This window comes from Labrus bergylta, chromosome 5 (genome assembly GCF_963930695.1).
Source record: "Labrus bergylta chromosome 5, fLabBer1.1, whole genome shotgun sequence".
NCBI lineage: Eukaryota > Metazoa > Chordata > Actinopteri > Labriformes > Labridae > Labrus > Labrus bergylta.
Genome location: NC_089199.1, coordinates 26,707,317 through 26,732,384, shown reverse-complemented (window position 1 = coordinate 26,732,384; position 25,068 = coordinate 26,707,317). Strand labels below are relative to the sequence as shown.

General features: G+C 38.7%; 1 protein-coding gene across 1 annotated transcript in view; it reads right to left on the bottom strand.

Moving 5' to 3' along the window:
• Window positions 1-966: 966 nt before the first annotated feature.
• The window catches only part of cdk18 (cyclin dependent kinase 18), a 46,957-nt gene continuing 22,855 nt past the window's right edge, over window positions 967-25,068 (bottom strand). The window contains exons 3-16 of the mRNA XM_020632720.2: window positions 22,413-22,549; window positions 20,305-20,436; window positions 19,003-19,059; window positions 17,218-17,332; window positions 15,964-16,058; window positions 15,800-15,862; window positions 13,985-14,108; window positions 13,231-13,351; window positions 10,444-10,541; window positions 10,218-10,323; window positions 9,423-9,465; window positions 9,227-9,317; window positions 8,027-8,104; window positions 967-6,581 (exon numbers count right to left, since the gene is read on the bottom strand). Coding sequence (XP_020488376.1) covers window positions 6,550-6,581; window positions 8,027-8,104; window positions 9,227-9,317; window positions 9,423-9,465; window positions 10,218-10,323; window positions 10,444-10,541; window positions 13,231-13,351; window positions 13,985-14,108; window positions 15,800-15,862; window positions 15,964-16,058; window positions 17,218-17,332; window positions 19,003-19,059; window positions 20,305-20,436; window positions 22,413-22,549 — 1,292 coding nt within the window. The 3' untranslated portion in view covers window positions 967-6,549. The remainder of the gene's footprint in view (window positions 6,582-8,026; window positions 8,105-9,226; window positions 9,318-9,422; window positions 9,466-10,217; window positions 10,324-10,443; window positions 10,542-13,230; window positions 13,352-13,984; window positions 14,109-15,799; window positions 15,863-15,963; window positions 16,059-17,217; window positions 17,333-19,002; window positions 19,060-20,304; window positions 20,437-22,412; window positions 22,550-25,068) is intronic.

Here is a 25,068-nt window from a genome sequence, read left to right as displayed (position 1 = left end):
TAGGATTAGATAAAACAGGTTAGCAATCATAACCAAATCATTTTAAACCTATACTCACCATCACTAATAAACACAACAAAGAAACACATTTTATTAATTGTTGCCTGTTTCACAGTGTAAATCCCCTCTTTTTTTAACGTAAAAGTTGTGGAGTGGGTCCATTGAACTTAACTGTTAGTCATTTGGAGCTGGGTACGACCGTGAACAAAAGTCAGGCATGACAGAAAGCTTTTGACCCCAACAATATCTAGTAAGCAAACTTTTTTTTCACTTGGGTTTTCAGGGCAGAGTCATTTCTGTGGGCAGCTCCTCCCTTCAGGCAGACAATACAGGGTTCCCTCAGTCAGGGACAACCGTTTGAAAAATTCCTTTGTCCCCTTTTCTATCAAAGCCCTCAACATCACTTAAACTGTAAGGTGTGTATGTGTGTACATATGGGCGTGCGGTTGTGAGTGGATGTGTGTGGATGTGTAGCTGTACCTGCAGTTGTTAATCACTGTTCTTAATTATCACATATTTTTTTATTATTATTTTTTTTTTTACTTTGTATGTAATTCAATGATTATTAAACTGGATATGTTTGACTGATACATGAATGAACTTTGATATTTTGTTACTACATCAGAGCAATGTGAAGTGCAAGGCAAATAATCCCACTGAGACAATAAATGTAATCTTATCTGATTCTAAAAGTACGTTTTTCTTGCCACTGTTGCTTAGCTAAGTGCTGTGCTCATGATGGAGCTATACACATACATATTGATTGATTGACTGGTATACACTTTGTATTGCTGCCTCTGTCACAGCGGTGCACAATTAAAAAAAACTGGAGACCAAAAGCACCACCTGCTGTTCCTCTATCATTGAAGCTCCCACCATTTACACTCCAACCACAGACCATCACATCAGCTCATTCGGATATCATTAATGATATAAGTAGTCAAAAGAAATTACTGACCAGGTGAGTGTGTTCCAGAATGTCAATAATTTATTTATTCATTAATGAATTGATTATTAAATCAATTTTATGCCTTGTTGGCAGTCACAGTACATTCAATTTTTCATTTGATAACAGTTCTGACAGATCACACAAAATATCACATCTCATACAAAATCTAAACTTATCTTATAGAAAACATTTAGACATAGTCTGCAGTCTTTTTAAATACAGTGCTCTATTTTGAATGGCATAAAACCTCACTGAGAAAAATGGAAACATTTGTTAAAATACATATATTATTTCTTTTTTTTTTTATTACAGTATTTAAAATAGCTTAATTTACCACAACTATAACACACACAGTAATAATTGTGCCACTGAGGGAAAGAAGGGGGGGAGGGTAACATCCACATTTATTCTTCCTTCTGAGGTGCAAGCATGTTGAAATTTAATTTCTCTCCTTGTTGCCTTCACCTTTGTTTCAGGTCAAAACAGGGTTGGATTTCACAACATCATTCTTCCATTAGCTTTACTCTCTGCTAGAGGTAGAAAAACTATCAGCGTCCAACTTATGTTTCACCGTCACTGCTCATCCATACACAAACATAAATCCCTCTGATTGGATCATGTGTGACTTAAGGGGCTCATACACTCTGTTAACGGGGACCAAACTCTGGGTATCGTATTCCCCTGCCATCCCTCAACAGTCTCCATGCGTCATTTATTTGCGTCTTTCCTGATGAACTGCCCGCTTCTGTGGATCCAATCATCTAGATCATGGGTCCTCCACCCTGTTATAACTACTCCAAACACATTTCTGAATGTTCAAACTTATAGGAGCACCCCTTTGAGAAAAAAACTAAAACGCTGTCAGTGTGTGCTATGATGCTTTCGGCTTTAATGGCCAAATTAAATGTTATGTAATACCCTTAGGGTGACACCTAATGTGTCTGTGAAAATGATATGATCAAATCTGATGGGAAGGACGAGACGCCGACAAACCAAGGAGCACAACTTGTCCTCTTTCCAGGCTGTCAGATACTGACGTTTGGTCATTTTATACATGTGGTATGAAATACCCAAACGTCCGTGGTTGAGTCGATGACAAACAGTGGCGTCAACTTAAGGATTGACATGGGACTCTACCGAGATGCCTTTGAGCAAAGCACAAACCAACAACTGCCTTGGGTGTCTGCAGCCCCCTGACATCTCTTCATTAATGCATGTCCAAAGGGCTTATTTTCTTGTTTACATAAACCATCAGTTTTGTGTCACTACGTCCGAGGTAACATATAGGTTGGTGACGGTGACATATGATGCTTGTCTCTTCCTGATATTGAGTGATCAGCATTGTGAGGATTGTGATATAAAGTTATTCAAAGACACATCTTTATTCAATGTCTTTAAATTCCCCATATTTAATTTAACATACTTTATTTTCCAGGCACAGATAAACTTAAATATATCTAGCTTTGTAATTTAACTTTTTCATATTTGAACCAGTTCTACAGAAGTACTGCGTCCACTGTCTTAGTCAGCAGCGGATCTAGAAGTTATAGTTATAGTCAACTGCTGTGGATTTTCAGTATTTATTCTAGAAATGTTGCCTTTCAACAAAAATCCCTCAGTGCTGACTGAAGGCTCTGATCTAGACAGGACTTTCTATTGCTCACTAACGCTGTAGTGGGCATGTAAGGCTGCTGTAAAGAAAAACAAAAGTAAAAAAAGATTGGTAGCTGTAAGTTGAAACTTTTATGGTGGCTGTATCATAAAACTTTTAACCATGTGTTGTTTTCTTCTGGCTAATCTGTTTTCTGATCTTTATGAGCAAAGGCGCTGATTGTCGACAGGCAACGCAGGCAACTACCTGGGGCCCCGGGCCAGTATAGGGGGCCCCTAAGGGCTGATAAAACTTTAAACCCCAGCAGTGTCTCAAAATGTGCAAAGTTTGCAATGACAGTAGGAAATCTCCCTAAGGCGGCCCCATCTGACAGCACTCACTATTGTTGCGCTGCTAAGCATGGCATGCATTATTCATCAGAAAAACAAGTTTGTTTAAAAGTAAAATGAAGAGGAATTCTCTGTGTGTGCGTCTCTGAGTCTGTCACACATTACCATTAATATAAAAATAAATGAGCGCATGTGTAGCCTTATCTGTGGGGAAGAGACACTTGAATGACATATCTTCTGCAAGCATTACAGTTTGGCATTTGTTCTATTAATTTAACATGAATTAAGAGAGCAGTCGTTGACTTGTTAGCTGAAGAATGTGAGTAAGTATTTACGGTATTAAACATCTTATAACCTGTCAAGTTGCTCTTTAGTCCTGAACTAAAACTAAATGTTGACATTTTGTATTTTGCTGTTCAGATTATTGATAACATAATGATGGTTAGGGGCCCCTTGTGAATTTCTACCATGGGCCCTCACAGAATTTAGAAACGCCACTGTTTATGAACACTTAAGTTATCTGATTAATGCTGTTTCATTGTTAATGACTGAACACCTCAGAACCAAGTACTCCTCTCAGGTGAAGGTAAAAATGTAAAAATGAAACAAAGCCATGAGAAGTCCAGTTGCCTTTGACTTTTGAATATTGCATGATCTGGATGACAAAGGCAAACCCTCCTGATTATATGCAATAAACACAGTCAACGACCAGTCCCCCGTTTATCTTATGTATGATGGACATGTGAATGTACATGCATCCTTACAACTCTTTTTCTAAACATTTGCTTATCTTAAAGCACAGTACCATGTTAGTGACTGGAAGAATGACGGCTTTAAGGAAGCTCTTTTATATTGCACTATATGAACTTAAATCACATCCCACCAGTTATTATGACAACTCAACCCTTTCTCATTGGTTTACACGTGGATCCTTCAGTTGTACTGGAGAAGGAGGTCGGAGATAAAGAGGGAGTCGGGACATATTAAGGAGAGAGGAATAAAAGTGTATCTTAGCAACACAGGCCAAATGTCTGCTAATGATTTCATCTTCTAGATGAATACTCTTTGGACTCTGCGCTGATCACAAAGGAACTGTGAGGGTCGTTCGATGAAAACTGTTAGAAAGTTTGGCTTCTGCAGATATGTACAGTTTGTGAGTCAGTTTTACAGTGTGTTCTTTCACACACTGCAGTAGGTGTATTAGAGCTGTGCTAAATATAAACAGAAGTGGTGAGTCCTACTGAGAGTAATTTGCTACAATAGAAAGTACTTGTTGAGCATACTTCCCAAGTTAACTGCTCAAGGCTCGAGGGGATTTGGTTTGATACTGTGTTATGATCAGAGCCACGTAAGGTATAAGACACAAAGGGAAGGGAGCAGGCTTCAGAGGACACTTCTGGTTTGTGCAATATAGGAGACGATTAAAATCACATACTGAGAGTTATTACGCACACAAAGCAAATGCCTCCAAACACATTGGCTACACTAGATCAAATATAGAGTCTTAACAAGCCAAGATATCATGCACATTTTACTAAGGCAACTTCAAAAACTGGAGTGAAAGTCAGCTCTTAACACTGTATGGAACAACACCCCACACTGAGTTGAAACACCGTAGCAAGGCAAGTCTGTGGACACGAGTATGTTTGATAGGCTCAGTGTTCATGTGAGCGGAGGTAACGTAAATCAATGTTGCTACTATTTCCAAACTGCTTCTTGTGTGTGTGTAAAACTTTGAGGACACTTGTGACAGAGATGTAGTTATTTAAATTAGATTTAGCTAATAAGCAAGCTGACATATTATTCCACTATAGCTAACCATTATCAGCCAACATTACACATAAGCTAATATGTAGCATGAGCTGACATTTTAATGCCACTCAATTCGCTTTTAAGGTAGTGTACAGCGTAACAAATCATTTGATAGTTTAAATCTATTCTTTGTAAAGATACACAACCAAAGGCTATTCTTTTTAGCAAGTGTCTGTTAGCATTCAACACCCAGTACCACTTTTTTTCAGCCTCATCTCCAAAACCGTACAGTACTTGTAGTATCAGTTGTTTGCCTTGTTAGAGGTGTGACTTGTAGATAAACTTGTTGTGCTGAGTTGCAGCAGCTGCTCTGAGCTTTGCATTTAGGTGTGGTAAATGTATTTTTCTTCATACTTTAAATTGTTACTTTGGACATACATCTTCTTCTCTGGTCCTTAAAGAATTAACTTTAGAAGACTTAAACATTGTCACTGTTTTTTTTACTTTTTAAGGTTAATAAGATACCCGTGAATATAAAGTCTTACTTGAATGTTAGTTGTTAAAGTTGGTATGATCAGTGGGTAAATAAACACTTTTCATTTGTGTAGGTTTGCATCCATCACATTTCAGTCATCCATCCAAATAGTCTTGCTCCGCCACTGCTTGTGGTGTTCTACAAGTTCTAGTATCTTTGGACACATTATGTTAAAATGTTGTAACTTGTAGTCTATCATAATGATAAAATCTGATGAATAAAATCTGTCTTTATAAGCGTAACTTAACAGTGAGGTCAGGTATAAAGGATAAAGTATGAGCATACCTTGAAACCTTTTTGGTGTCTTATCATGATTTTTTTTTAAGGGAATGATGGGGTTTATATTTGGGGAATTTAAAAAAAAAATACTTTACTTTGATTTAAACTGACACCTCAACCCTTACATCTGTACACCTGTGTAATGGTTTCAGATGTGGTAGCTACCTCGGCCGGCTGAAGAGCTGGGTGTGCTCTGAACAGAAATTTGTACAAGCTTGTGTATATGAAAAGGCTTTTCTGTCACACAGCCAAGAAGTGTTTTTTTTTTCCCCCCTAGAGGTCTATTTTATCTTGGGTTTAAGTCGTGTGTGTGTGTGTGTGTGTGTGTGTCAGCAGAAAACGTATAAACCTCAAGTGTGTGTGTGTGTAACGGCAGCATGTTAGGTGTTGCTGATTGTGCAAATGTGTGCAAATGTGGGTAACACTTCAAAGTGAGGTCCTTGAAACAAGTTGTGTCCTTTTTTTCTTATGTATGTCTAATTATATGTTACTGCATACAGTAAGACATACGTAAGAGCGAATAAGCATTAAGAATAGCATCAAAAACATGTTTATCGTTAGACTGTAAAATATAGACACTACTACCAACTTATTGACAAGTTATAGACTAATAAATAATGTTACTAAAACATTAGTTTCTATTATTGTTTATAATAGCATTACATACACATTAAGTATGATCTACTTGCTCTTTTAATATGTTTTGGTTGATTATTCAATTATACGATCTAGCCATAAACTCTTTAATGATGCTATAATAAACACTTTTAAAGTCCTATGTGTCATCACTTATAAGGACCTTGATAACTACGCAGTAACAGTTAGTAGAAGGACCTTTATGTAAATGACTGTCTGTGTGTGGACAAAGAGAGTGTCTATCTTAGCTCAGTCATTTCAAGTGCAGTGCACATTATTTCCAGTAAACCCTGTGTGTCAGCTGGCTTGGAAATGAGTGAGTGCACATGAGTTTGTGTGTTCATGCACGTGCGTGTGTGTGTGTGTGTGCGTGTAGGCCTTGTGAGGGCTGTGGTCATAAAAACGCAGCTCCTCTTCTTCTCTCTGTGTGTCTCTCTCTCTTCCTCCTCTGTGAGCTCTAGAAGATGCTTTGTCTTCGGTTCTTTCCTCCTGAGAACACACAAATGAAGGCAGAAGAATAATAAGTTTGCGATTGTCGAGTGAACAGCCCTGGTTTGTGAAAACTCCAAACACTCTCGGCTCGCCAAATCTACTCGTTAACCTTCAACATGAGAATCATTTCTTTTGAAAAAAATCCTTCAGATGTTCCAAGTTGACTCCTCATTTTTCAATAGGAAAAAGGCCATCCTCAACATCTTTCTTAGTTTCACAATTTAATTTTTCTCAGAACCGGCTCAGACCAGAATACTTGCTCTTGGTCCTAAAGTGGAGCAGCCAGACCTCCCGACAGAACTTACAGAATTCTTTGTTTATGCTCATATCTTTTATTCCAAGGCACATTTCCCCCTGGGGAAAATAAAGTACATCTTGACTTATCTTATCTTTAAGGGGACAGATTATGAAAAATCCACTTTTACAGTGTTTTTGAACATATATTTGGGTTACCTGAGTGACCACCGACCCACAAAATGTGAAATAAACCCATCCAGTCCTTTTGTTTGTGGTCTGTTTAAGTCTTACAACACCGAGAAAAATGCTCCGTTTCAAATTGGCTCAACTTGTGACCTCACAGTGGGATTCTGGTAAAACAAATCCTTTCCCATGATATCTCCACCCATGAACTCCACCTCCAGCCTAGATCGTATCTTTAAATGCTTATCTTGTATTTAAAGATGAGATAAGATAAGACACTTTATTGTCATTGTATGCGATACAACAGCAGAGTAGCTCTTACTTTTACTTTTTAACACTTTCCCCAAACTCTTCAGCTGGATGACACTAATGAACTACTATGAGTAAAAAGTTATGAAGCTGAATGTGTCCTTAAGCTTTTTATTAGCCTCACTAGTCACACTGACACTTGTTAAGTATATTTGGAGCTGGTTAGAGTATAAGGATGACAGTAAACTGTTTAATGAGTGGACAGCACTTTGTTAATTTATATTTTATTTTCCTCTTAGTTCCTCTGGAGTTTCTATGAGATATCTTTTTAATGAGTAAATCAACGTGCTGTCTATTGTAGAGCTGAACTAATTAGATTTGTTGCCACTTTTTGGATTCTGTAGTCAGGAACAAAACACAGCTACATTTAATTCCAATGGTGTCTGACAGTTCAGGAAATTTAAAGCATGAGGATCCCTCTGGTAAGTATTAATGAAGAGCATCATTTCCTTAAATTTGTTTTATATTTCAGAGAATGTTTTATTGAAACATATAGAGCATGAGAGTAAATGGAAAAGTAACGTAAATGCACAGGATATACAAAGGAGTTGCTTTTGGTATACCACATTCTCATGAACAGGTTTTAAGATAAACACAAATTATGGTCAGATGCAGAATAATATAACAGATGTCCATGTCCATGACATCAAATGAACAACAAAGCAAATAGAAAAGTCATACCGACAGAGATTGTATCAACACAGGATACTTACTTAAAGGCTGAAACACTGAGCTGCGATGGCCGGGGTCTTTCTGGAGCTGCAACTCTCTGAGAGAAAACACTGACGCAGCTAAAACAAAAAGGAGAGAGAGAGAGAGAGAGAGAGAGAGAGAGAGAGAGAGAGAGAGAGAATGACTCAGGAAAAACTGTGACATGTCTACTGCACCTGTACTTTCAAATGGTCAGACTTGAGGCTATAGCTCGACATGCACACTTCAAAGACAGAAGCGTAAATGGGGTTGCCAATATGAAGTTTGAAACAAAAGATTTGTCCATTTAGGCGGTTATATCAGAACTGGTCTTCAGGTAATGAATACCAAGGTTCAAGAATAACTTTCTTAAATCTACAAGGTCAACAGGACAACCAGGTAACAAGAAAAAGATTCAGTTCATCTGACGGTATTACACAGTCGTGCTCTAATTGACCAATTACAAACAGCATGGTGAGACAAGACCCTTCAGATTCACGTCAGGGTCTAAGCTTAGCCTGTCATGGTTCCATTCTGCTACAAAAACCTGCTCCTTGTAAATGATCCCTTACAGGTTTCACTTTAATGACAGTATATATTAGAAACTTAAAAAAAAAAAAAAAGGTATAGACTGGTTTCTGCAGTCAGTTAAACCTTCGCTGAGTCATTGCAGAACATGCAGATCTAAAATAGAGGTACTGTAAAGCTTTAGTTTCTCGTTTTTTAGCAAGCCTCAAAACACCAATTAGACCTTGTTATACTGTTGCACATCAACGTAATGCCATCACTAATGTGAGAAGTTATATCGGGACTTTCACTGCAAAGACATGCAAAATACCTTAGTAAAGAGATGTTGCTTCCTTCTGATTCCTTCAAGGCTGTTAGTTTTATAAAGTGGACAGAAAGTGTTGTAATGGGTGAAAACACACCGTTGAACTAAAAGGTGACATGCAGCTCAAGAGGACCTTTAAAACACCTCAAAGACTTCATGAAATGTTTGAAAGATTGCTTTGGCTGGAGCAATATTTAAGTTGAACACAGCTTCACTTTTAAACCTTTTCTTTTGTGCTAGTATTGGTACTTTTTGTGCAGTTTCTCTTGTCAGAATGAGTGGATTAACCAAAAACACATGATTTAATTTAAGAGCTACTAATGGTGTGAATCTAAAGTTGTGATCACAGCGTGTGTGTGTGTGTGTGTGTGTGTGTGTGTGTGTGTCTTACTGTCTGCCAAATTCTGTATATTATTCCCCAGACTCAGGAAGTAGGGGTGTTGTAGAGCGGCTTCAGAAGTGGTTCTTCCCCGGGTGTCGTACTGAAATCAGGAGACAAACGCAGCTGATTAGACCATCGCTGGAGTCACTGTTCAGTTCTGTCTTATATCCAAGTGAGTAAGTGTCATTTGACTTTTATCTCATACCAGCAGCAGAGCAGACAGCAGGTCAATCCCGTCCAAGTCCAACCTGACCGAGGCAAAGAGAGAAGTTCAGTTTTTGTTCTCATGATTCAGGAGATTCCCAGAGCAAAATTAACTTAATCTCCACTAAGGCAAGTGTACTACCAGAATTATATTTTTTTCAGATATGAACTTGACTTCTTCTTCTTAGTATCCTGAGACAAATAAGCTTGTTTCTGGATGTCCCTAAGAAATATCTATCACATACAAGTAAACATAGCGGCGTATAACTTCCAACAGAGGGCGCTGGTGGCACAGGTTCGAATACGGCCCCTTTCCCACATGTTGTTCCCTCACCCTCTCCCTCCCTGATTTCCGGCTCTGTCCTACCTCCCAAATTAAGGCATGAAAAGCCCAAAAATAAACCTTATAAAAAAAAAAATCCAACAATCCGGCTGTAAAGGTCGACAGGATCTGTTGTGAAATCCTTTTTGGCATAAATAATCATTTAGTTAGTTTTAGCAACATAATCTTATAATCCCATTTCTTAACTGTTGGAGTTTGTGTTAAGGCCTGTTAAGTTTTCTACCGAGGTAAACTGAGCTCATGTCAGCAGTAAAGTACAAATATTGCAGTTTGTGCTTTACATGCAGATTCCCCCCCCCCCCTTAACAGGGGATTGGTTGTGGTTCACAGAATATGTCTTATCTGTCCTTCTATCTTTACTGTTCTACAAAAAATCTGACATGTGGACCCCCCCCCCCACACACACACACACATACACATACATGAACAGACATATGACTGTATTAGTGTTACCTGGGCACATGGTTGAGGAGTCCTTGAGGTTTGTATTGTGGAAAGAGATAAGTCTTAAACTCCTCGTTGTTGCTGATACCCGGCCAACTCTCCTCTGTTGGCGTTCCTGGAAAACAAAGAAACAAAGATATGTGGATGTCTGCGGTCACACACCTTGTTTTAACTGCATGTTTTACTTGATTTTTAGTATTTTTCCAGCTTGTAGGATATCATGAAGCCAAATTACCCATGAGTCTAAAAATTAAGTGTAGCTCCTCCTTCACTGTGGCTCCAGGAAACATGGGACGACCTGTAGCCATCTCATACAGGATACAGCCCACGCCCCTAAAACAAGAGAAGATGGAGATGTGCAAAGACTAAAGGTTTATCAAACATGAAAGAACCCCCGATGAGTTCAACAAAAGCACACATTTCAAAGAGAGCAGATCAGTGCAAACACTTGTGTTGTGAGTGGGCACAGTGCAGCCCTCTTTTGATGAGAGGACGTGTAGCTAGGTGAGCTTATAAAAGAATGTTGCACCACATTCATTCCTCGGAGGTTTAGCACCTCTAAGCGGGTGTTCTCACCATGGCAAACTGATAATGAGCACAAGCACACATAGGGAAAGTGCATGCAGATGAATTACGCTCCATGGTATGGCTATAGTGACTCATCTCTACAATTAACCTGGGAGAGCTGAATTGATATTCATGATTCACTGAAGTCCAGGACCATCCTCAGGCTGTTAGACATTTGTCTAATTGCTGTGTAAACACGCAAAGCTCAGTTTGTGCAGTCAGTTTAGAGACAGCTCACATATTATGCAAAATACACTTTACCATGTTTTCTTTTTTCCAATAATATGTGTCCCTAGACTGTCTACAGATCTCCCAATTATGAGAAAAGTCCTCTCCATCTTTTGCCTGCTCCACTTTACCGAAAATGTGTGCTCAAACCGGCCGTTTGAAGAGTTTTTTTTTTGATGTCACAAAGGGAAATAACCCCTCCCCCGGGTGAGTGACACTCCTACAGCTAGGTGTTTGTCTTGTCCTCTGAGTCTACCTTATCACATTAATACAATTTTGCATGATGGTGCAAAAGAGACCCTTCCAGAGAGGGGTGTGGTCATGGTCACACACAGCTCATTTGAATTTCAAAGCTTTAGATATAGGCGGTTTATAGGCATGATTAAATTCCAGGATCAGAGTGGATTTTTAGCAAGAAATGTCACAGTACTTGGAGCTCTGAATGGTATTTAAACTTGTTAGAAGGAAGATAATATGTGACCTTTAAGACAACCCCAGTAAAAGAAAAAGGAAAATCATTTATCTTCATCCAGGTTTAGAGTCTCCAGAAGGCCTGTGGGAATTAGAGGGCTTGAGCTGAAATTTAAAAAAAGCTGATTTTTGCAAGTATTTAAATACTGAAAATGTAAATTCTGGTTGGTGTTTTTTGTTTTGGATTTTGAAAATTTCAAAAAAAATCAGAGAATCGAAAAAGACCAAGTACTTTGAGTTTTCTGTTGTATCACTACACTGATTTACACAAGGGAGAATTGTTTTCCTGATCCGCCGCCAGCACCGAGGGGCCACGCGGCCTCGGGTGCGGGGATCTCAACCGGTCCCACTGTTTGCCTAGAAAAGCAACTTTGCAACTCTATTTTATGGGATATTCAAAATTATGTCTCAAAACAAACCAACAACTCAGCATTCAATGCAATAACTCAGGAATCTGGGACTGGAAACAAGACTGTGTGATTAGACTCTGGACTTCCTCACAGACCACTTGGTAAGGTGGTGAGAGTGAACAACAACACGGCCTACATAGATGAGGTGAGCACCCTGGAACAATGGTGCCAGGACAGGACAGCAGTGAAAAATATCCAGGATTGAAAAGTCCCAAGAACCTGATATTGGCCAGCCAAACCACTGTGGTTGGTAAAACGGCCCAAGAAGACTGTATGGCCTTAGGCGCCGAATGAAATGTGGCCTGAGGCAGGATCTACTGGGGCGTAGATAACTTCCTGACAGGCTGCTTTACCACCTGGTACGGCAGCTACACCAGCATGATCTGAGAGGCACTGGAGAGTTTGGTGTGCGTGTGAGCCTGAGCCCTGAGGGTCATCAACGACTCAACACACCTACACAAAAGCCTGTTTTCCCTGCTGCCCTCAGGTCTGAGGTACTGAGGAGCAGCTTCTTACAACAGGCTGTAGGACTTTTAGATAAATGGAAACGCACATACAGAAGTATATAGTGGCCTTTGTATGTTTCTATATATTTCTTCTGCTCACTCTGGCCTTTTTATTGAATTATTTTATATGTCTTTTAAAGCTTATATTTAATTCTACTCACATGGTCTGGAAGAACTCTTTCCTAACCATCTGACTGACATCTTCACTTGCCCAATAGTATGTGCCCCACATATCCCTGCATGGGTTATGTACATTTCTTGTATAAGTCTATTTTTTAATTGCATAGGTTTAAGTTTGATTCATCTAGAGGTGTTCTTCAAATCTTTTTTTTCAGGTTAATATATGTATGGGGGGGGGGGGGGGGCGTTGGTTTTGTGGTTATATTTGTAACAAATGTTTCATGTCATGTACGTCTTTGTGACCTGCTACTGGATGCTTTGAATTTCCCTCAGGATCAATAAAGTATCTATCTATCTATCTATCTATCTATCTATCTATCTATCTATCTATCTATCTATCTATCTATCTAAAGCACATCAATGTCAGTATGAACAGTATCTGTCTGAGCACCTACCTGATGTCCGCCTCGAAGTAACTCAACACACTGAATGACTCACACTAACTGTAAAGCAGCATGCATGCTGTTCAGTATGAATGAATGATAGCACAGTTTACGCAGGTACAGTACAAAAACCAGGGGAGCATGCGCATGATCCACATATCGAGACAATTTGGACATTTCGATGTGTAGTAGGCCTGGTAAATCATAATAAGCAGATGATCAATGTGGCAATGCAGAGCATGTACCAATACGGACAAATCGATATTGTATAACTCACCACATGTCAATGGGTGTGGAGTATTCTGTTGAGCCGAGCAGCACATCAGGTGGCCGATACCATAGAGTTACCACCTCATTGGAGTAAGTCTTAGTGGGGACGGATTTGGCCCTCGCTAGACCTGGACAACACAACAAGATCAGAGTTCAACAATGAGGGTCTGTAACGTCTTTGGAAAGGCCCCTCTTCAAGCTTTCATTGTGTTGAAATATGCAATCTTTTGTTTTGTTTTTGTACCACCTGAAAAATTGCTTCAAAAGGACAAGGATTTGTGTCTCCAGAGGATAATGAAACAACATGATGCATTAAGTCTCACATAAACCTTGTAAGGGATTCAGACACTTGTACATGTGATCAGTAACACCTCCAGTTTCTTGATCCTCACATGAAAATACTGTCTTCATAACGTGTCATTGAAGGACAAGGTTGGAATAGTCCTCTCATTAATTCAGTACCTGTGTCTAGGTCACGTGGAAACAGATCAAAAATAGTCAGGGAATACCGTCGGGCATATTTCCCCACTTCAGCATAAAAAACTGAGAAAAGTCAGACAGAGGGGCACAGTTGCTAGGATACAGGAAATAAGGGTGTTAAAGTAATCAGCAGAGAAGATCTCCAAATGGCACTAAAATATAATTGGAAAGCAACAGTAGCAGCAAACATGCTATCTAATCCCTAAGTGTCGGTGTCTTTATGAACACATTTGCATGTTGATGTATGTATGTTCTGCATGTAACTGTGATGTTTTTCATACCAAAGTCAGCCAGCTTTAGCTCCCCCTTGTCGTTGATGAGCAGGTTCTGAGGCTTAAGGTCTCTGTGCAGGATTTTCCTCTTGTGACAGTAAGAAAGGCCTCGCATCAACTGGAACATGAAGATCTGTTGGAGAAAAAGAAACGATGATGATCAAAAACTATACGTTTGTTTATAGGATTATCATGGACAACGGGTTAAAAGATAAAGTAAAAAACAACTTATCAAAGGATAAAAAGGTAAAAATAAAATGGTATTATAAACACAGTGCCGCTCTGAAAGTATGTATAAAATCAAAATTCAAGATTTTTAATTTGTCATATTCTCATACAGATATGCAGTGAAACGACTTTTCCCCAAGGTCATGCAATAAAAAGACTCAAACATTACAGTAAAATACATTAAAATGCAGAAATATAAGATTAAAAATATTTAAAATGTAGCAAAAGGATATATAAGTGTGCGGTGTAAAGTGTCAACGTGTATCTGCAGAGTGTGTTTGAGTGTGTGTATCATGTGTGTTGCAATCACAAGGATTCATCCTACTATGTCAAAACTCCTCTGCAAGCTGGTTTTTGATAGAAAATGCTCTAACAAAATAGGATTTTAAGAAGGAAAGTATTGAAAGGCTTCATTTGTTGCAGACACCACTCACGGCAGACCCTCCATGCTCTATCTTACTGCACGACCATTTCTCTTGTTGTAAACCATATTCTTGGAATATTGAATTGAAAGAAAACAAGGAAACTGCTCCATCACTTTTGTTTTCTTTTTAGTTTGGACTGCAGGAGAGGATTGAGAAATGGTTTGAGGGCTGTAGGACCCATGACGACACATTTGGAGTTTAAACTTAAGAAATAAAGCTTGAGCCAAATCCCATCAGGAGATTTAAAGTCAAAATATTGCAGAGGGTAAAAATACACAAAAACATTAAAAGGCAGCCAGTGCAGAGAGTGAAGGATATGTATAATGTTTACTTGTTTTCTATGTTAAAATAGAATAGAAAAGGATTGGACCTCTTGCTACAGACAGAAAAAGGTTATTGCGATATTATATATTTTATATATTATACTAACAGAAAATAAATGTACAACATGACATCATAATTGACAAAACAGTAACAATAGAGAAAACTATATTAATACACAGAGTAGATGAAAACATCGCAAACACAAAATGGCAGAAGTGGCCAATAATATCTAAAGACAAGAGTTAAAGTGGATCCAATACAAACAGAAGTTTATGCATATTATAGTAACTAATAAAAGACTGTATGGCTCAAGGTTTGTACACAAACAGCCAACATTCCCAAAGGTCTCTGAGTTAAAAATTAGATGGAAATAACAGCCAAGGTTTTTTTTTTTTTTAAATTGGGCATATCTCATCTCAGTGTTTTTTTGAGTTAAGCTGAAGGAAATTTTAAACAAAACATTATTGGATGTCCTCAAATCATTGTAAATGGTTAATGGACTTTAGCTTGTATGGCACTTTTCTAATCTTCTGACTACTCTACCAACTGAGCCACAGCCGCAGAAATGAAACATTGTATTTATTGAAGTCACAGTTGAGGTAAACCTGAGTATCGTATGCGTATAAACTGATTTTATGTTCTTCTATAAGATGCCCCAGCAGCAGTCTAAACTCCTTAGCTGTGTTTGTGTGATATAAAAGCTTATTGTAAAATGAAACTAAATTGGAACTAAAATAAAACTTAACTGATGTGTGAAATTAGTTTATTTAACGTCTTCACAAAGCAGCTCGCTTTAGCCTACAGTCAGAAGTGTTTGATGAGTTTTTTTCCCATGCCTGAGGCTCACCTTGACATTTTGCATGCTCATGAGATTCCCGCAGTTGTCCAAGTACTGTTTAAGGTCACTGTCCTGAAAGAGACGACACACACAGTCTTCACACTCAAATCTGTCCATATTTAATACGTCTGTTTGAGATCAACACCTGAAGGCTGAACTGCAGAGGTACTCACAAGATACTCAAACACCAGAGTGAGGCAGCGTTCGGTGTGGATGATGTCGTGCAGCGTGACGATGTTGGCGTGTTTCAGGTTCTTCAGTAGAGACACTGATGGAACGGAAGAACGGGAGGTAAAGGGAAACAGCAGAACCTTCTCTAGAAGCTGCTGCCTCTCTGACAAAAGATGACTACACTTTAAAGATGAGAAAGGGTTTTAGCTTTGTTCCTCTTTGGCCTCAGAAGCTGACAACCAGCAGGGGGCGACGTCACAGATTGCAAAAAGAAGTACAATTGTAAAGAAGTTTATTTACTACATACAGAAACCAACCTTTTAAAAATGAGTTTCTGGTCTCAGTTGGTATACGCACCCATTGAAAATGAAAATATACAATAAAGCAGAGTATGGACATTACCTAAAAAGTATTTGTTCAGAGTACCAAAAGACTCATGAGTCAGCTGTTCTTTTTAATGAAATATACATTTTGTTTCATGGCTTTATATTTACAAGTCAAAATAAGCATCCCTATCAGTTTAAGTGAATTACAGATCCCCCTGGCTAACAAAGCTAGCTTCAGTGGCTGAGTAAATGTTTGCTAACCCCTCTCTCCTCTCCACAGCCACCCCCCTTTTTCAAATTTTGTGACTCTTCCTCTGGCTCTGAAATAGTGAGATGGGGACAAACCACTGGGGGAGGGGCATCACAAGTGGCTCTTTGAATTTTTTGAATTGCAGTCTTCTATTAGATTTCTTGTCATAATCAAAAATGCAAGCAGTCCATAATTGATAAAACAAACTCTGCACAGTATTTCTGAATTATTTCCTCAGCAGTTAACAAAATCTAAAATGAAGCGAAGACATTTAAAAACGTAGACCAATGCTCTTATACGACCACTTTGTGAATGAACATGAAGCATGATTATGTGCTGACCTTTTGAATCCCCTGAGTATAGAGTATGTTGGCGAGCTCACAATATGTCTTATTAAGATTCTGAGTGACACCGTGACAGTCTCTCTGTGTAAATGTATTTGAAGCTATATGATGTGTATAACGGGTAAACTGTGCTCCAGTCACTACCTTCTCTGATGGCTTCCCCAAAAGGATGGATAATTCTATTTTTGGCAAAAATAGAATGATCATCCTCTCGAGGCAAAAACCTTGAAATGTGTGTGTGTGCTCGTGTGGGGTTGTGTGCTCATGTGTGTGTAACTGTGTGTTTCTGTGTGTGCGCGCGTGTGTGTGTGTGTGTGTGTGTGTGTTTGCTGATACCTTCTCTGATAGCAGTGCAGGGTGCTCCTTCTTCATGCTCGAGTCGAATTTCCTTTAGCGCCACCAGGTTCTCTGTTAGCTTGCTTCGTCCTTTAAACACTGTGGCATAAGTTCCCTATGAACACAAACAAACGCATTTCACTTTGTTTTCAATCCATTTCATTTAAATCTTATCCCTGCACGTTGTTCTTTCATTCCTGTGTCTACTGAGAATCACTTTGGTTAACCTCCTGTCATATAAATTAAGTGACTTCAATTGACTTTACTTTTTTTGCTTTTTGATCATCTACCATACACATACATTTATTAACAGATAATTTATGTCAGGTTAAACCGCTAACATCAATGAGCAGCATCACAACATTATACCAACTTAATGCAGAAGTATTTAGCTGGCTTTTGTCAAAAACATTTATCAAGCACTAGGGCTGTCAGCGATTACATTTTTAAATTGTGAATTAACGCTTACATGCAATATTTAATTGCGATTAATTACATTTTTTAAAACATTTCAAATTCCATTAATTTGCTTTTCAAAAACGTTTGTGTTACACTTTCTTTGGTATTTTTGAACTGTCTTCAGGTACTTGACTTCCTGGTTGACCACAAACCGGCTTTTATTTTGATTTACTTTTATATTAAAGAAGTGGATGGTTACTTTTAAATCGTCAACTGAGCTATCTGGGAGTTTGTAAAAATTAAATAAGCCATTCAAAGACACAGAGGTGTTGTTTTTGTCCATCTCTGTGCCTACAGAGAGAAGCTGCAGTCAGCGGTTGCCTTAACTACGGTGCTCCTAAAGGGACAAAATAGCATGCATTCATTTACAGACCTTTACCGTATTAATATAAACTTGATAACGTTGAAAGCCTTAAAGAACATGTATTTTTTTTAAACTTATTAACATAGGATTTCTGAAAACGGACTATCCCAGCTTATCTTACTCAGTCACGATTATATTTATTATCCTGGCTTTAAAATGCTGACAGTTCTTCCACCATTACGTCTGTGTTTGATAACTCTAAATACACTTCTGAAAAGATGGAAAATCCTGCTTGATATTGAGAAAATTACAGGAGCTGCTTTATTAATACCTACATGTGAAGATCCCAGTGATCTGAACTGTTTATAAAGCAAACCTTTGTGAAGCAGAGGTTATGATAATTGACTACAAAAGCAGCTCTTTTAAGTCCCTCACCACCGCTGTTATCTGCTGCTGAGCCTTGTGACTGAGACTAAGGCAGACAGCTTCTGCCACAAATCATTCCTCATTTCTTAAGGCAATAACTGTTCTCATATAAACGGTGAGATATTTGAGTGGCTGTGTCGTGCATTCCTCATTCAAAGCACAACCGCGGATTATATTATTACAGAGCACAACATGTTTGAGGGAGGACGCAGTGTGAGTGCCGAATGAGGACTGTTAATGTTGATTAAACTGCGACAGAACATGCTAATGCGTGAAAATGGACAAACAGGGACACCATACTTTGTCTTGTTTAGAACTGTAAACAAAGCGGTGTGTGTTGTTCCCGTCTTGACAGGCTGGTGTCCCCTGAGTATCACTCGCAGCAGGGCCTGATAAGTTTAACGAAGACTCACCGATAACATTAATGTGGTTAACATAAAACACAAGAGACATGCCGCTTTCATCTTTCGCTTGCATCGACCGAGTGGGTGTAGGAGTTGTACACTCATCTCTCACTGGACCATGTGTCAGCCGATTCCATTAACCATCTGAAAATTGTTAAAAGGTGAGTGAGTGAGTCATTGGTAGTGACGTACCTCCCCCAGTTTGCCAAGCTTCACGTATGTCTCCAGTTTCCCAAAGCCTATGTCGGACTAGAAGCAAAAAAAAAAGACAGCATTAGTGTTCACAGTTGACTGATGTGTTTTCGTTCTATCATACTTAATAACAGTCGAAATGATAATATTCGCTTACATATGTTTCGCTAAGTCATGTTTTCTTAAGCTTATTGAACAAATCCTTGTCTGCCCCATAAACATAACAGGATATAAATACCTCTAATTGCTTATATTAATACAGAAAGTACAAATTCAATCAAAGGAAGGCAAGATAAGAGGACTAATAATCTGCAGAGAGGAAATGTGCTCTGTAATATGAGCTGATATGTCGTGTTGTTGTTAGACTAATCATTGGGTGGATGGATAAAACAAACAAGAGGCCAATGTGGTTGCTATAATAAGATTTTTATGGTGGTTGGATGATCATAAGCTCTTCAGCAGTCTACATAGGATAACAACAATTGTTAAATCTTCTGAAACACAATGAATTAGATTCGTCATGTGTTACTACTGCAAATCAAAATGGGTTTATATATCATGGCTTCAATACCCCATGAAATATAAAACACATTTTCCCGGGTTTTAATCCAGTGTTCATGTGTTAAGTGTTCATTCATCTGTCATTATCTGCTAAATCTTTGTCAATGAAGCATTTATCTGAGTATTTTCACGTCAAATTAACGGTATTTTCTCTTCCTGCAAAACGTTTCAAATGTCCTCAGGGGTGTTTACTTGACCAATTCAAAAGCTTTGTTGAAGCTTACGATCCAATCAAATTCATCCTGATGTTATGACCTGCATCCTATCTTATGATTGGTTCTATTAGTTCTATGTTGTTCAGTAGGAAATACGTCACAACCATAGACTGTTAATATTAATGGAAGAAGCCGCCATGATGGAAATCCCGTGTCAGTCTAACTTTCAGTCAACCTAACGACAGGCTGAGAACTGGGAGCTGAGGCGGGGTTTAAGCCTCTTGCATTGCGCCCACCTGTCAATCATGTCAGCTACGTGCCTAACTATGCATAGCACGTAACGTTTAAAAAATGCTTTTTTGACAGTCATGTGGATGTGACCAATTGCCAATTGCCCTGGGGTGAAAACGTCCAACAGATACACAAGTTTTTTTTCCTTTTGGACTTCTTTGATTTGTCAAAGTCAATAAAAGGTCAAAAAGAAAAAAAATATTCCATGTCAGTTTGAGCACTGGAAAACTGTAAAACTGGAAAAGGTCCAGGTTGGCTGAATACTGTATTGTATGAAGAACAATAGAGCACTAACCAGTGAAGCACGGCGAGACATGCGACTGAGAGGTTTGCAGGGCAGAGAGTTTTCACTCTCCAGCTGAAGCTTCTTGAGAAACTCTGGAGGCAGACGGATGTCCATGGGAAGAGACATTCGCTTACTCACGTCCTGAAAGAAAACAACAGACGCCAAGTTTCACAACATACTCACATCAGTCTGTCTTTTTTGGATAAAGAGTTTAGTAAAAGTAAAATATGAATATTAACAACCTTTCAAGCTTCATGACATACATCCTCCATTACATTAGACCCTGACTGCTACTGATTTGCTCTTCTGCTCATTTTTTATTTTGGTCAAATGCAAATGCCTTCATCTTTATCTTCAAATATAGTCGGAAAAAACTATATAAGGTTTGTATTGATTGATGATAAATTAGTTAGAAATGCAATTAAATTGAGTGGAAACTGCTCTCAAAAAGTTCCAGTTGTATCAATGAAAAAGAAACCAGTGTACTTGCCAAATACAGACAACTAGGGGAATATAATTAGCTTCATGTGTGCTAAAAATATGTTTTCAAGACTTATTAACATAGTTTGTTTAGTCATCCATCTCTGAGAGAAAAAGAAATGCTGCTCAACAATTTCCTTTTTTCAGGTCTGTATGTTTTGCCTGAATGCATCCTGTGGATATGACTTGGCTGTGCAGCTCTGCTAACAAGCTGCTTTTTCCATTTTCTCAGGATTCTGCTGTCATCAGCAAAAACAGACAAAAGTCTGTAAGTCTCTCCAATGCTTGGTTTCCTTTTTTAGTTGGACATCTTGGTGTCTGGGTTTGATTGATAGCAGAGTGTCTGTGTCACACTGTAGGGGGCAAGAGAAAGAATGAAACATTCACCGTGTAGAGTAGACTGTACACACTGCTGGAAGTTGTTGTGAAAGGTCAGTACGTGTGACCATGTGTATGACGAGATCCAGCAGTGCACAACCATCTGCCTGATAATCCTCCATGTTTAAAAACTTTTAATACATTACAATGAAACAGCTTAAGTTTCATCAGCCCAAGTAGTTTTCAGTCTAACAAAATGATATTGGAATGTGCACATACAAATTTGCATTTTAAATGAAGCTGAGCAAAATGTTAATGTTTTAAATAATGTGACTTGAATTTGAATTGGAGAGAAATAGTTCATTGTAAAGCCTACCATAAATGTTCTTAATGGTTGAATTAGCATGGCTGTAACCTGGGTGGGCACTGAATGTCAATAAAGTCAATAAAGATTTTAATTAATAAGTCGCTCTTTCATTCAATAGGAAGTCTGAGAATGTGAATACTATTAAGTTAACCCAATCATCTTTTTCTGACAGAACTGTTGAATGGTAACTTTTTATGAATTAGAAAAACATCTGGCTAAAAAATGGGGGATATTTGCAACCATAAAAAATGGAACTATTCAGTGTGAAGAGAGCTGAGAATAAGAAACCATGAAGGAGTTTGACTTAAGTTAAGTTGACTTATGTTTTAAATGTTGCATATTATACATTTTACAACACAGCCTTTAGTATCTTACATTTTCTATAAAATAGCTTATGTTTTTAAACTGTCTTTGCTCCAAGCCCTTGCATCATTCCTTCATAGAATTGTACCGGAGCACTAACTTCCCTCAGGCATAATTTCACTTTGCTGTCTGGTATGAGTATGAGAGAGATTCAAAGTGAATCACATTTGCTCCAGAGGGACTTTTCTGAAAAGGTGGGACTGCGAACTCTCTCACTTTTCCAATAAAAAGTCTGTTGCTTCGGGGAGGGTTAAAAGCTTTCAGAGGTGACTCATCTTATTGAGCTGGCAGAGGTGGGAACAAAGACATGACTCCTGGGGAAAGAGTTTAAGCACTAGGACAAATGACATATGCATTGTTAATTCTGATGTCAGACCGACTTCTCATGCTGTAATGTGCACTTGAACCTTGCCAGTTTTCCATCAGTGCTTTATCTGCAACCCTGTAAGTACTGAGGAAGAAGAGCTTTGCAGCATTTGATTACAGCCTGACCAGAAATCAAAGTGAACTCATTCCCATTTAATCATTGATCTGCAGTATTAACCTGTGTCCCCATACTGTACAGCTGCTATGAGCCTTTGCTTCTTACCTCCATAGAGAAACGTCTGTGCTGGGCCTTACTATGGTACTGGAGGTGGGATGGAGACTGAGCTCCAGGTGTTGTTGGTTCAGGACTCACAGGACTGGCATCATGAGAAGGAGGACCCAGCCTGTCTGGAGTCAGATCTGAGGAAGGGAAAACAAAACCCCTTAACATACATTGCAAAAGTAAAGATGTAGACAACAAGAAAGAGAACAGAGATCTGATAGGGTACCAAAAACAGCTTGTATCATTTAAAGCATAGACTGCCTACACATCTGTATCTAATCCTGTCATTTCTTAACTGTGTTTGGGACTGTCCAAGCAAATGCATAGTTGAGAAGGGCATACCGCAAGGCTCATCCTTGGGCCCTCTCATTTTCTCTATATTTATCATATTTATTTATTTATTTATGACCTTCCTAATGTCTTCTATGAGTGTCAAAGTCATTTGTATGCTGATGACATAGTAATTTATACATCTGGGAATAACAGATCTGTCATTGAGAGTTCTTTAAAATATTAGTTTTTCCCTAGCACAGATGTGGTTCTCTTCTAAACTACTTCTTAACATGATAAAGTCATGTTGTTTGCTGTTTGGGAACAGAATTAGCCTCGCGAGTCACTAAACTTCATTTATTTTCTATTTATTTAAAGGATGGACCACCCCTTGAACATGTGTCCTCCTTTAAGTACCCTGGCCTCTGGATTGATCCAGCACTCTCCTTTAAAACACACATAAAGTCCACTGTAGATAAATTAGGTCGTATTTTAGACATAGTGTATCGTTAAATTACTGTTATCAAAAATAGTCTCAACTGCTGCTGCCTGTACTTGAATATAAAGATATTGTCTACCAGAATTTTTTTCAAATGTACCTTCAACCTCTGAATGTCATTTACAACAGTCAAAACACAAAGATACTGTAAATCAACTTTTTCTAACTGCATGTTAACATCCTGACTGTGCCTTAGGTGGCAAAGATGAGGTTGCACAGTCAAAACTGGTGGAAATCACATAAATGAATGATTAACAAGTAGTCTACTGTGACTGGTCAGCTTTGGTGTGTTTTCTCTTAAAATGTTTCGGAATCAGGAGGGGAGCCCTGATTAAGACACCATTGACAGAGTTAAGGAAACAAAATGCACAACTTGCAAAAAACAGAAAGTCTACAGAGTAGATCGCAGTGAATGCAGCAAAAGCAAACCTGACAACCATTTTACTGAGTGCAAACAAGAACAGCAGAGTTTCAGAAATCCAGCCAGTGTGGTTGAAAATGGACTTTGATCCTCAAAATACGAAATACAACATGGTGTGTGATGTGTGTTTGATGCCCTGTCGGTGTCTTTGAATACCTGCTGTGAGGATTCAGGAACAGTTTGATCTCCCATTTCAATAGGAAGTGTTTAGTGAAGTGGACATGTGGCTCCATTTTTATCGACAGCCTCCAAGCATGTGTGTGCGCGTTTGCTTGTGCATGTTACAACCATTTCCTCCTGGGGTGAATTAAACGTTAAGTGCTTTAACCTTATGTTTCCATGGGGACAACAACTAACAAGGGAAGCAGGTCTAAGTGTTAAAAGGAAATGTGTTTATCATTTTAAGCAGCTTTACTAACAGCTGTTTTTTGATTGCCCGCAAACGTTACTTTCAGCAACTCGACCCGTGGCCTCATCTGGAGGTGTTTTTTTTTATATCTGGACGAGTTAAACAAGGAGTATAAAGAAGCCACACAGCAGCCGTGTTTCTAACAGACCACTTTGTGTCAGATTGATCGACAGTATAAATGGTCTGGTCTGGGGGGATGAAATGACAGCCTGATTGCTTGTCATTTGAATATCACAGCTACACCGCTCCTTTGATCTGCTGATGCTAATTGGGGTCAGCAAATGCGACATTGATATGAGCCCACACACACACCCACACACACACACACACATGCACACACACACACACACTCTCACACTCACACACACACACTGATACACACACTCACACACACAAAAGGTGTCTGATTGCTGTGAGATATGGATGGATGCCTGCAAGACATCCCGTTATAAAAAGGACAATCCAATATTGTACGCCACGTGAGGCTTTTGTAGAGCGTTTCCATCTGACTCTGTGGTTACAAAAAGGGGGAGAAACAGAAGACATTAAAGAAATATTCCTGCATTTTTTTTGTAAATGATAACACCATAAAAATATGCTAGTGGACAGCGTCCCTCAGACTTCTTCCATTTAACTGGTTGAAGCCAAAATATTATTTGCAACGAGAGTCTGCACAGTAGGGATTGGCTGTAAAAGCTGCAGTATTGACGCTAGCCACTTTCTCTAACATATAATGCATACATTTAAATTACCTATAAAACCAAAGATCTCTCAGGTGGGTACAGTCCACAGCAGAACAGAATCTTGTATCGGTTTGAAACAGACACTGACATTTATCAAAGTACAATGAGTCTTGTATAAGCGTTCATTACGTTATCACTCACCATTTCTGCTGTACTCTGCAGGTGCACAGGAAATGTATCTGATGTGCATTTTCAATGTATAGTTTGTTATCATAGAGCAGGGGTTGATTATGACCTATACTGCAGCAAGTCAGCAGGGGGAGCTCTAAATATTATGGCTAAACTCCCAGATGGCTTTTGCCCAGTCCGTTTTC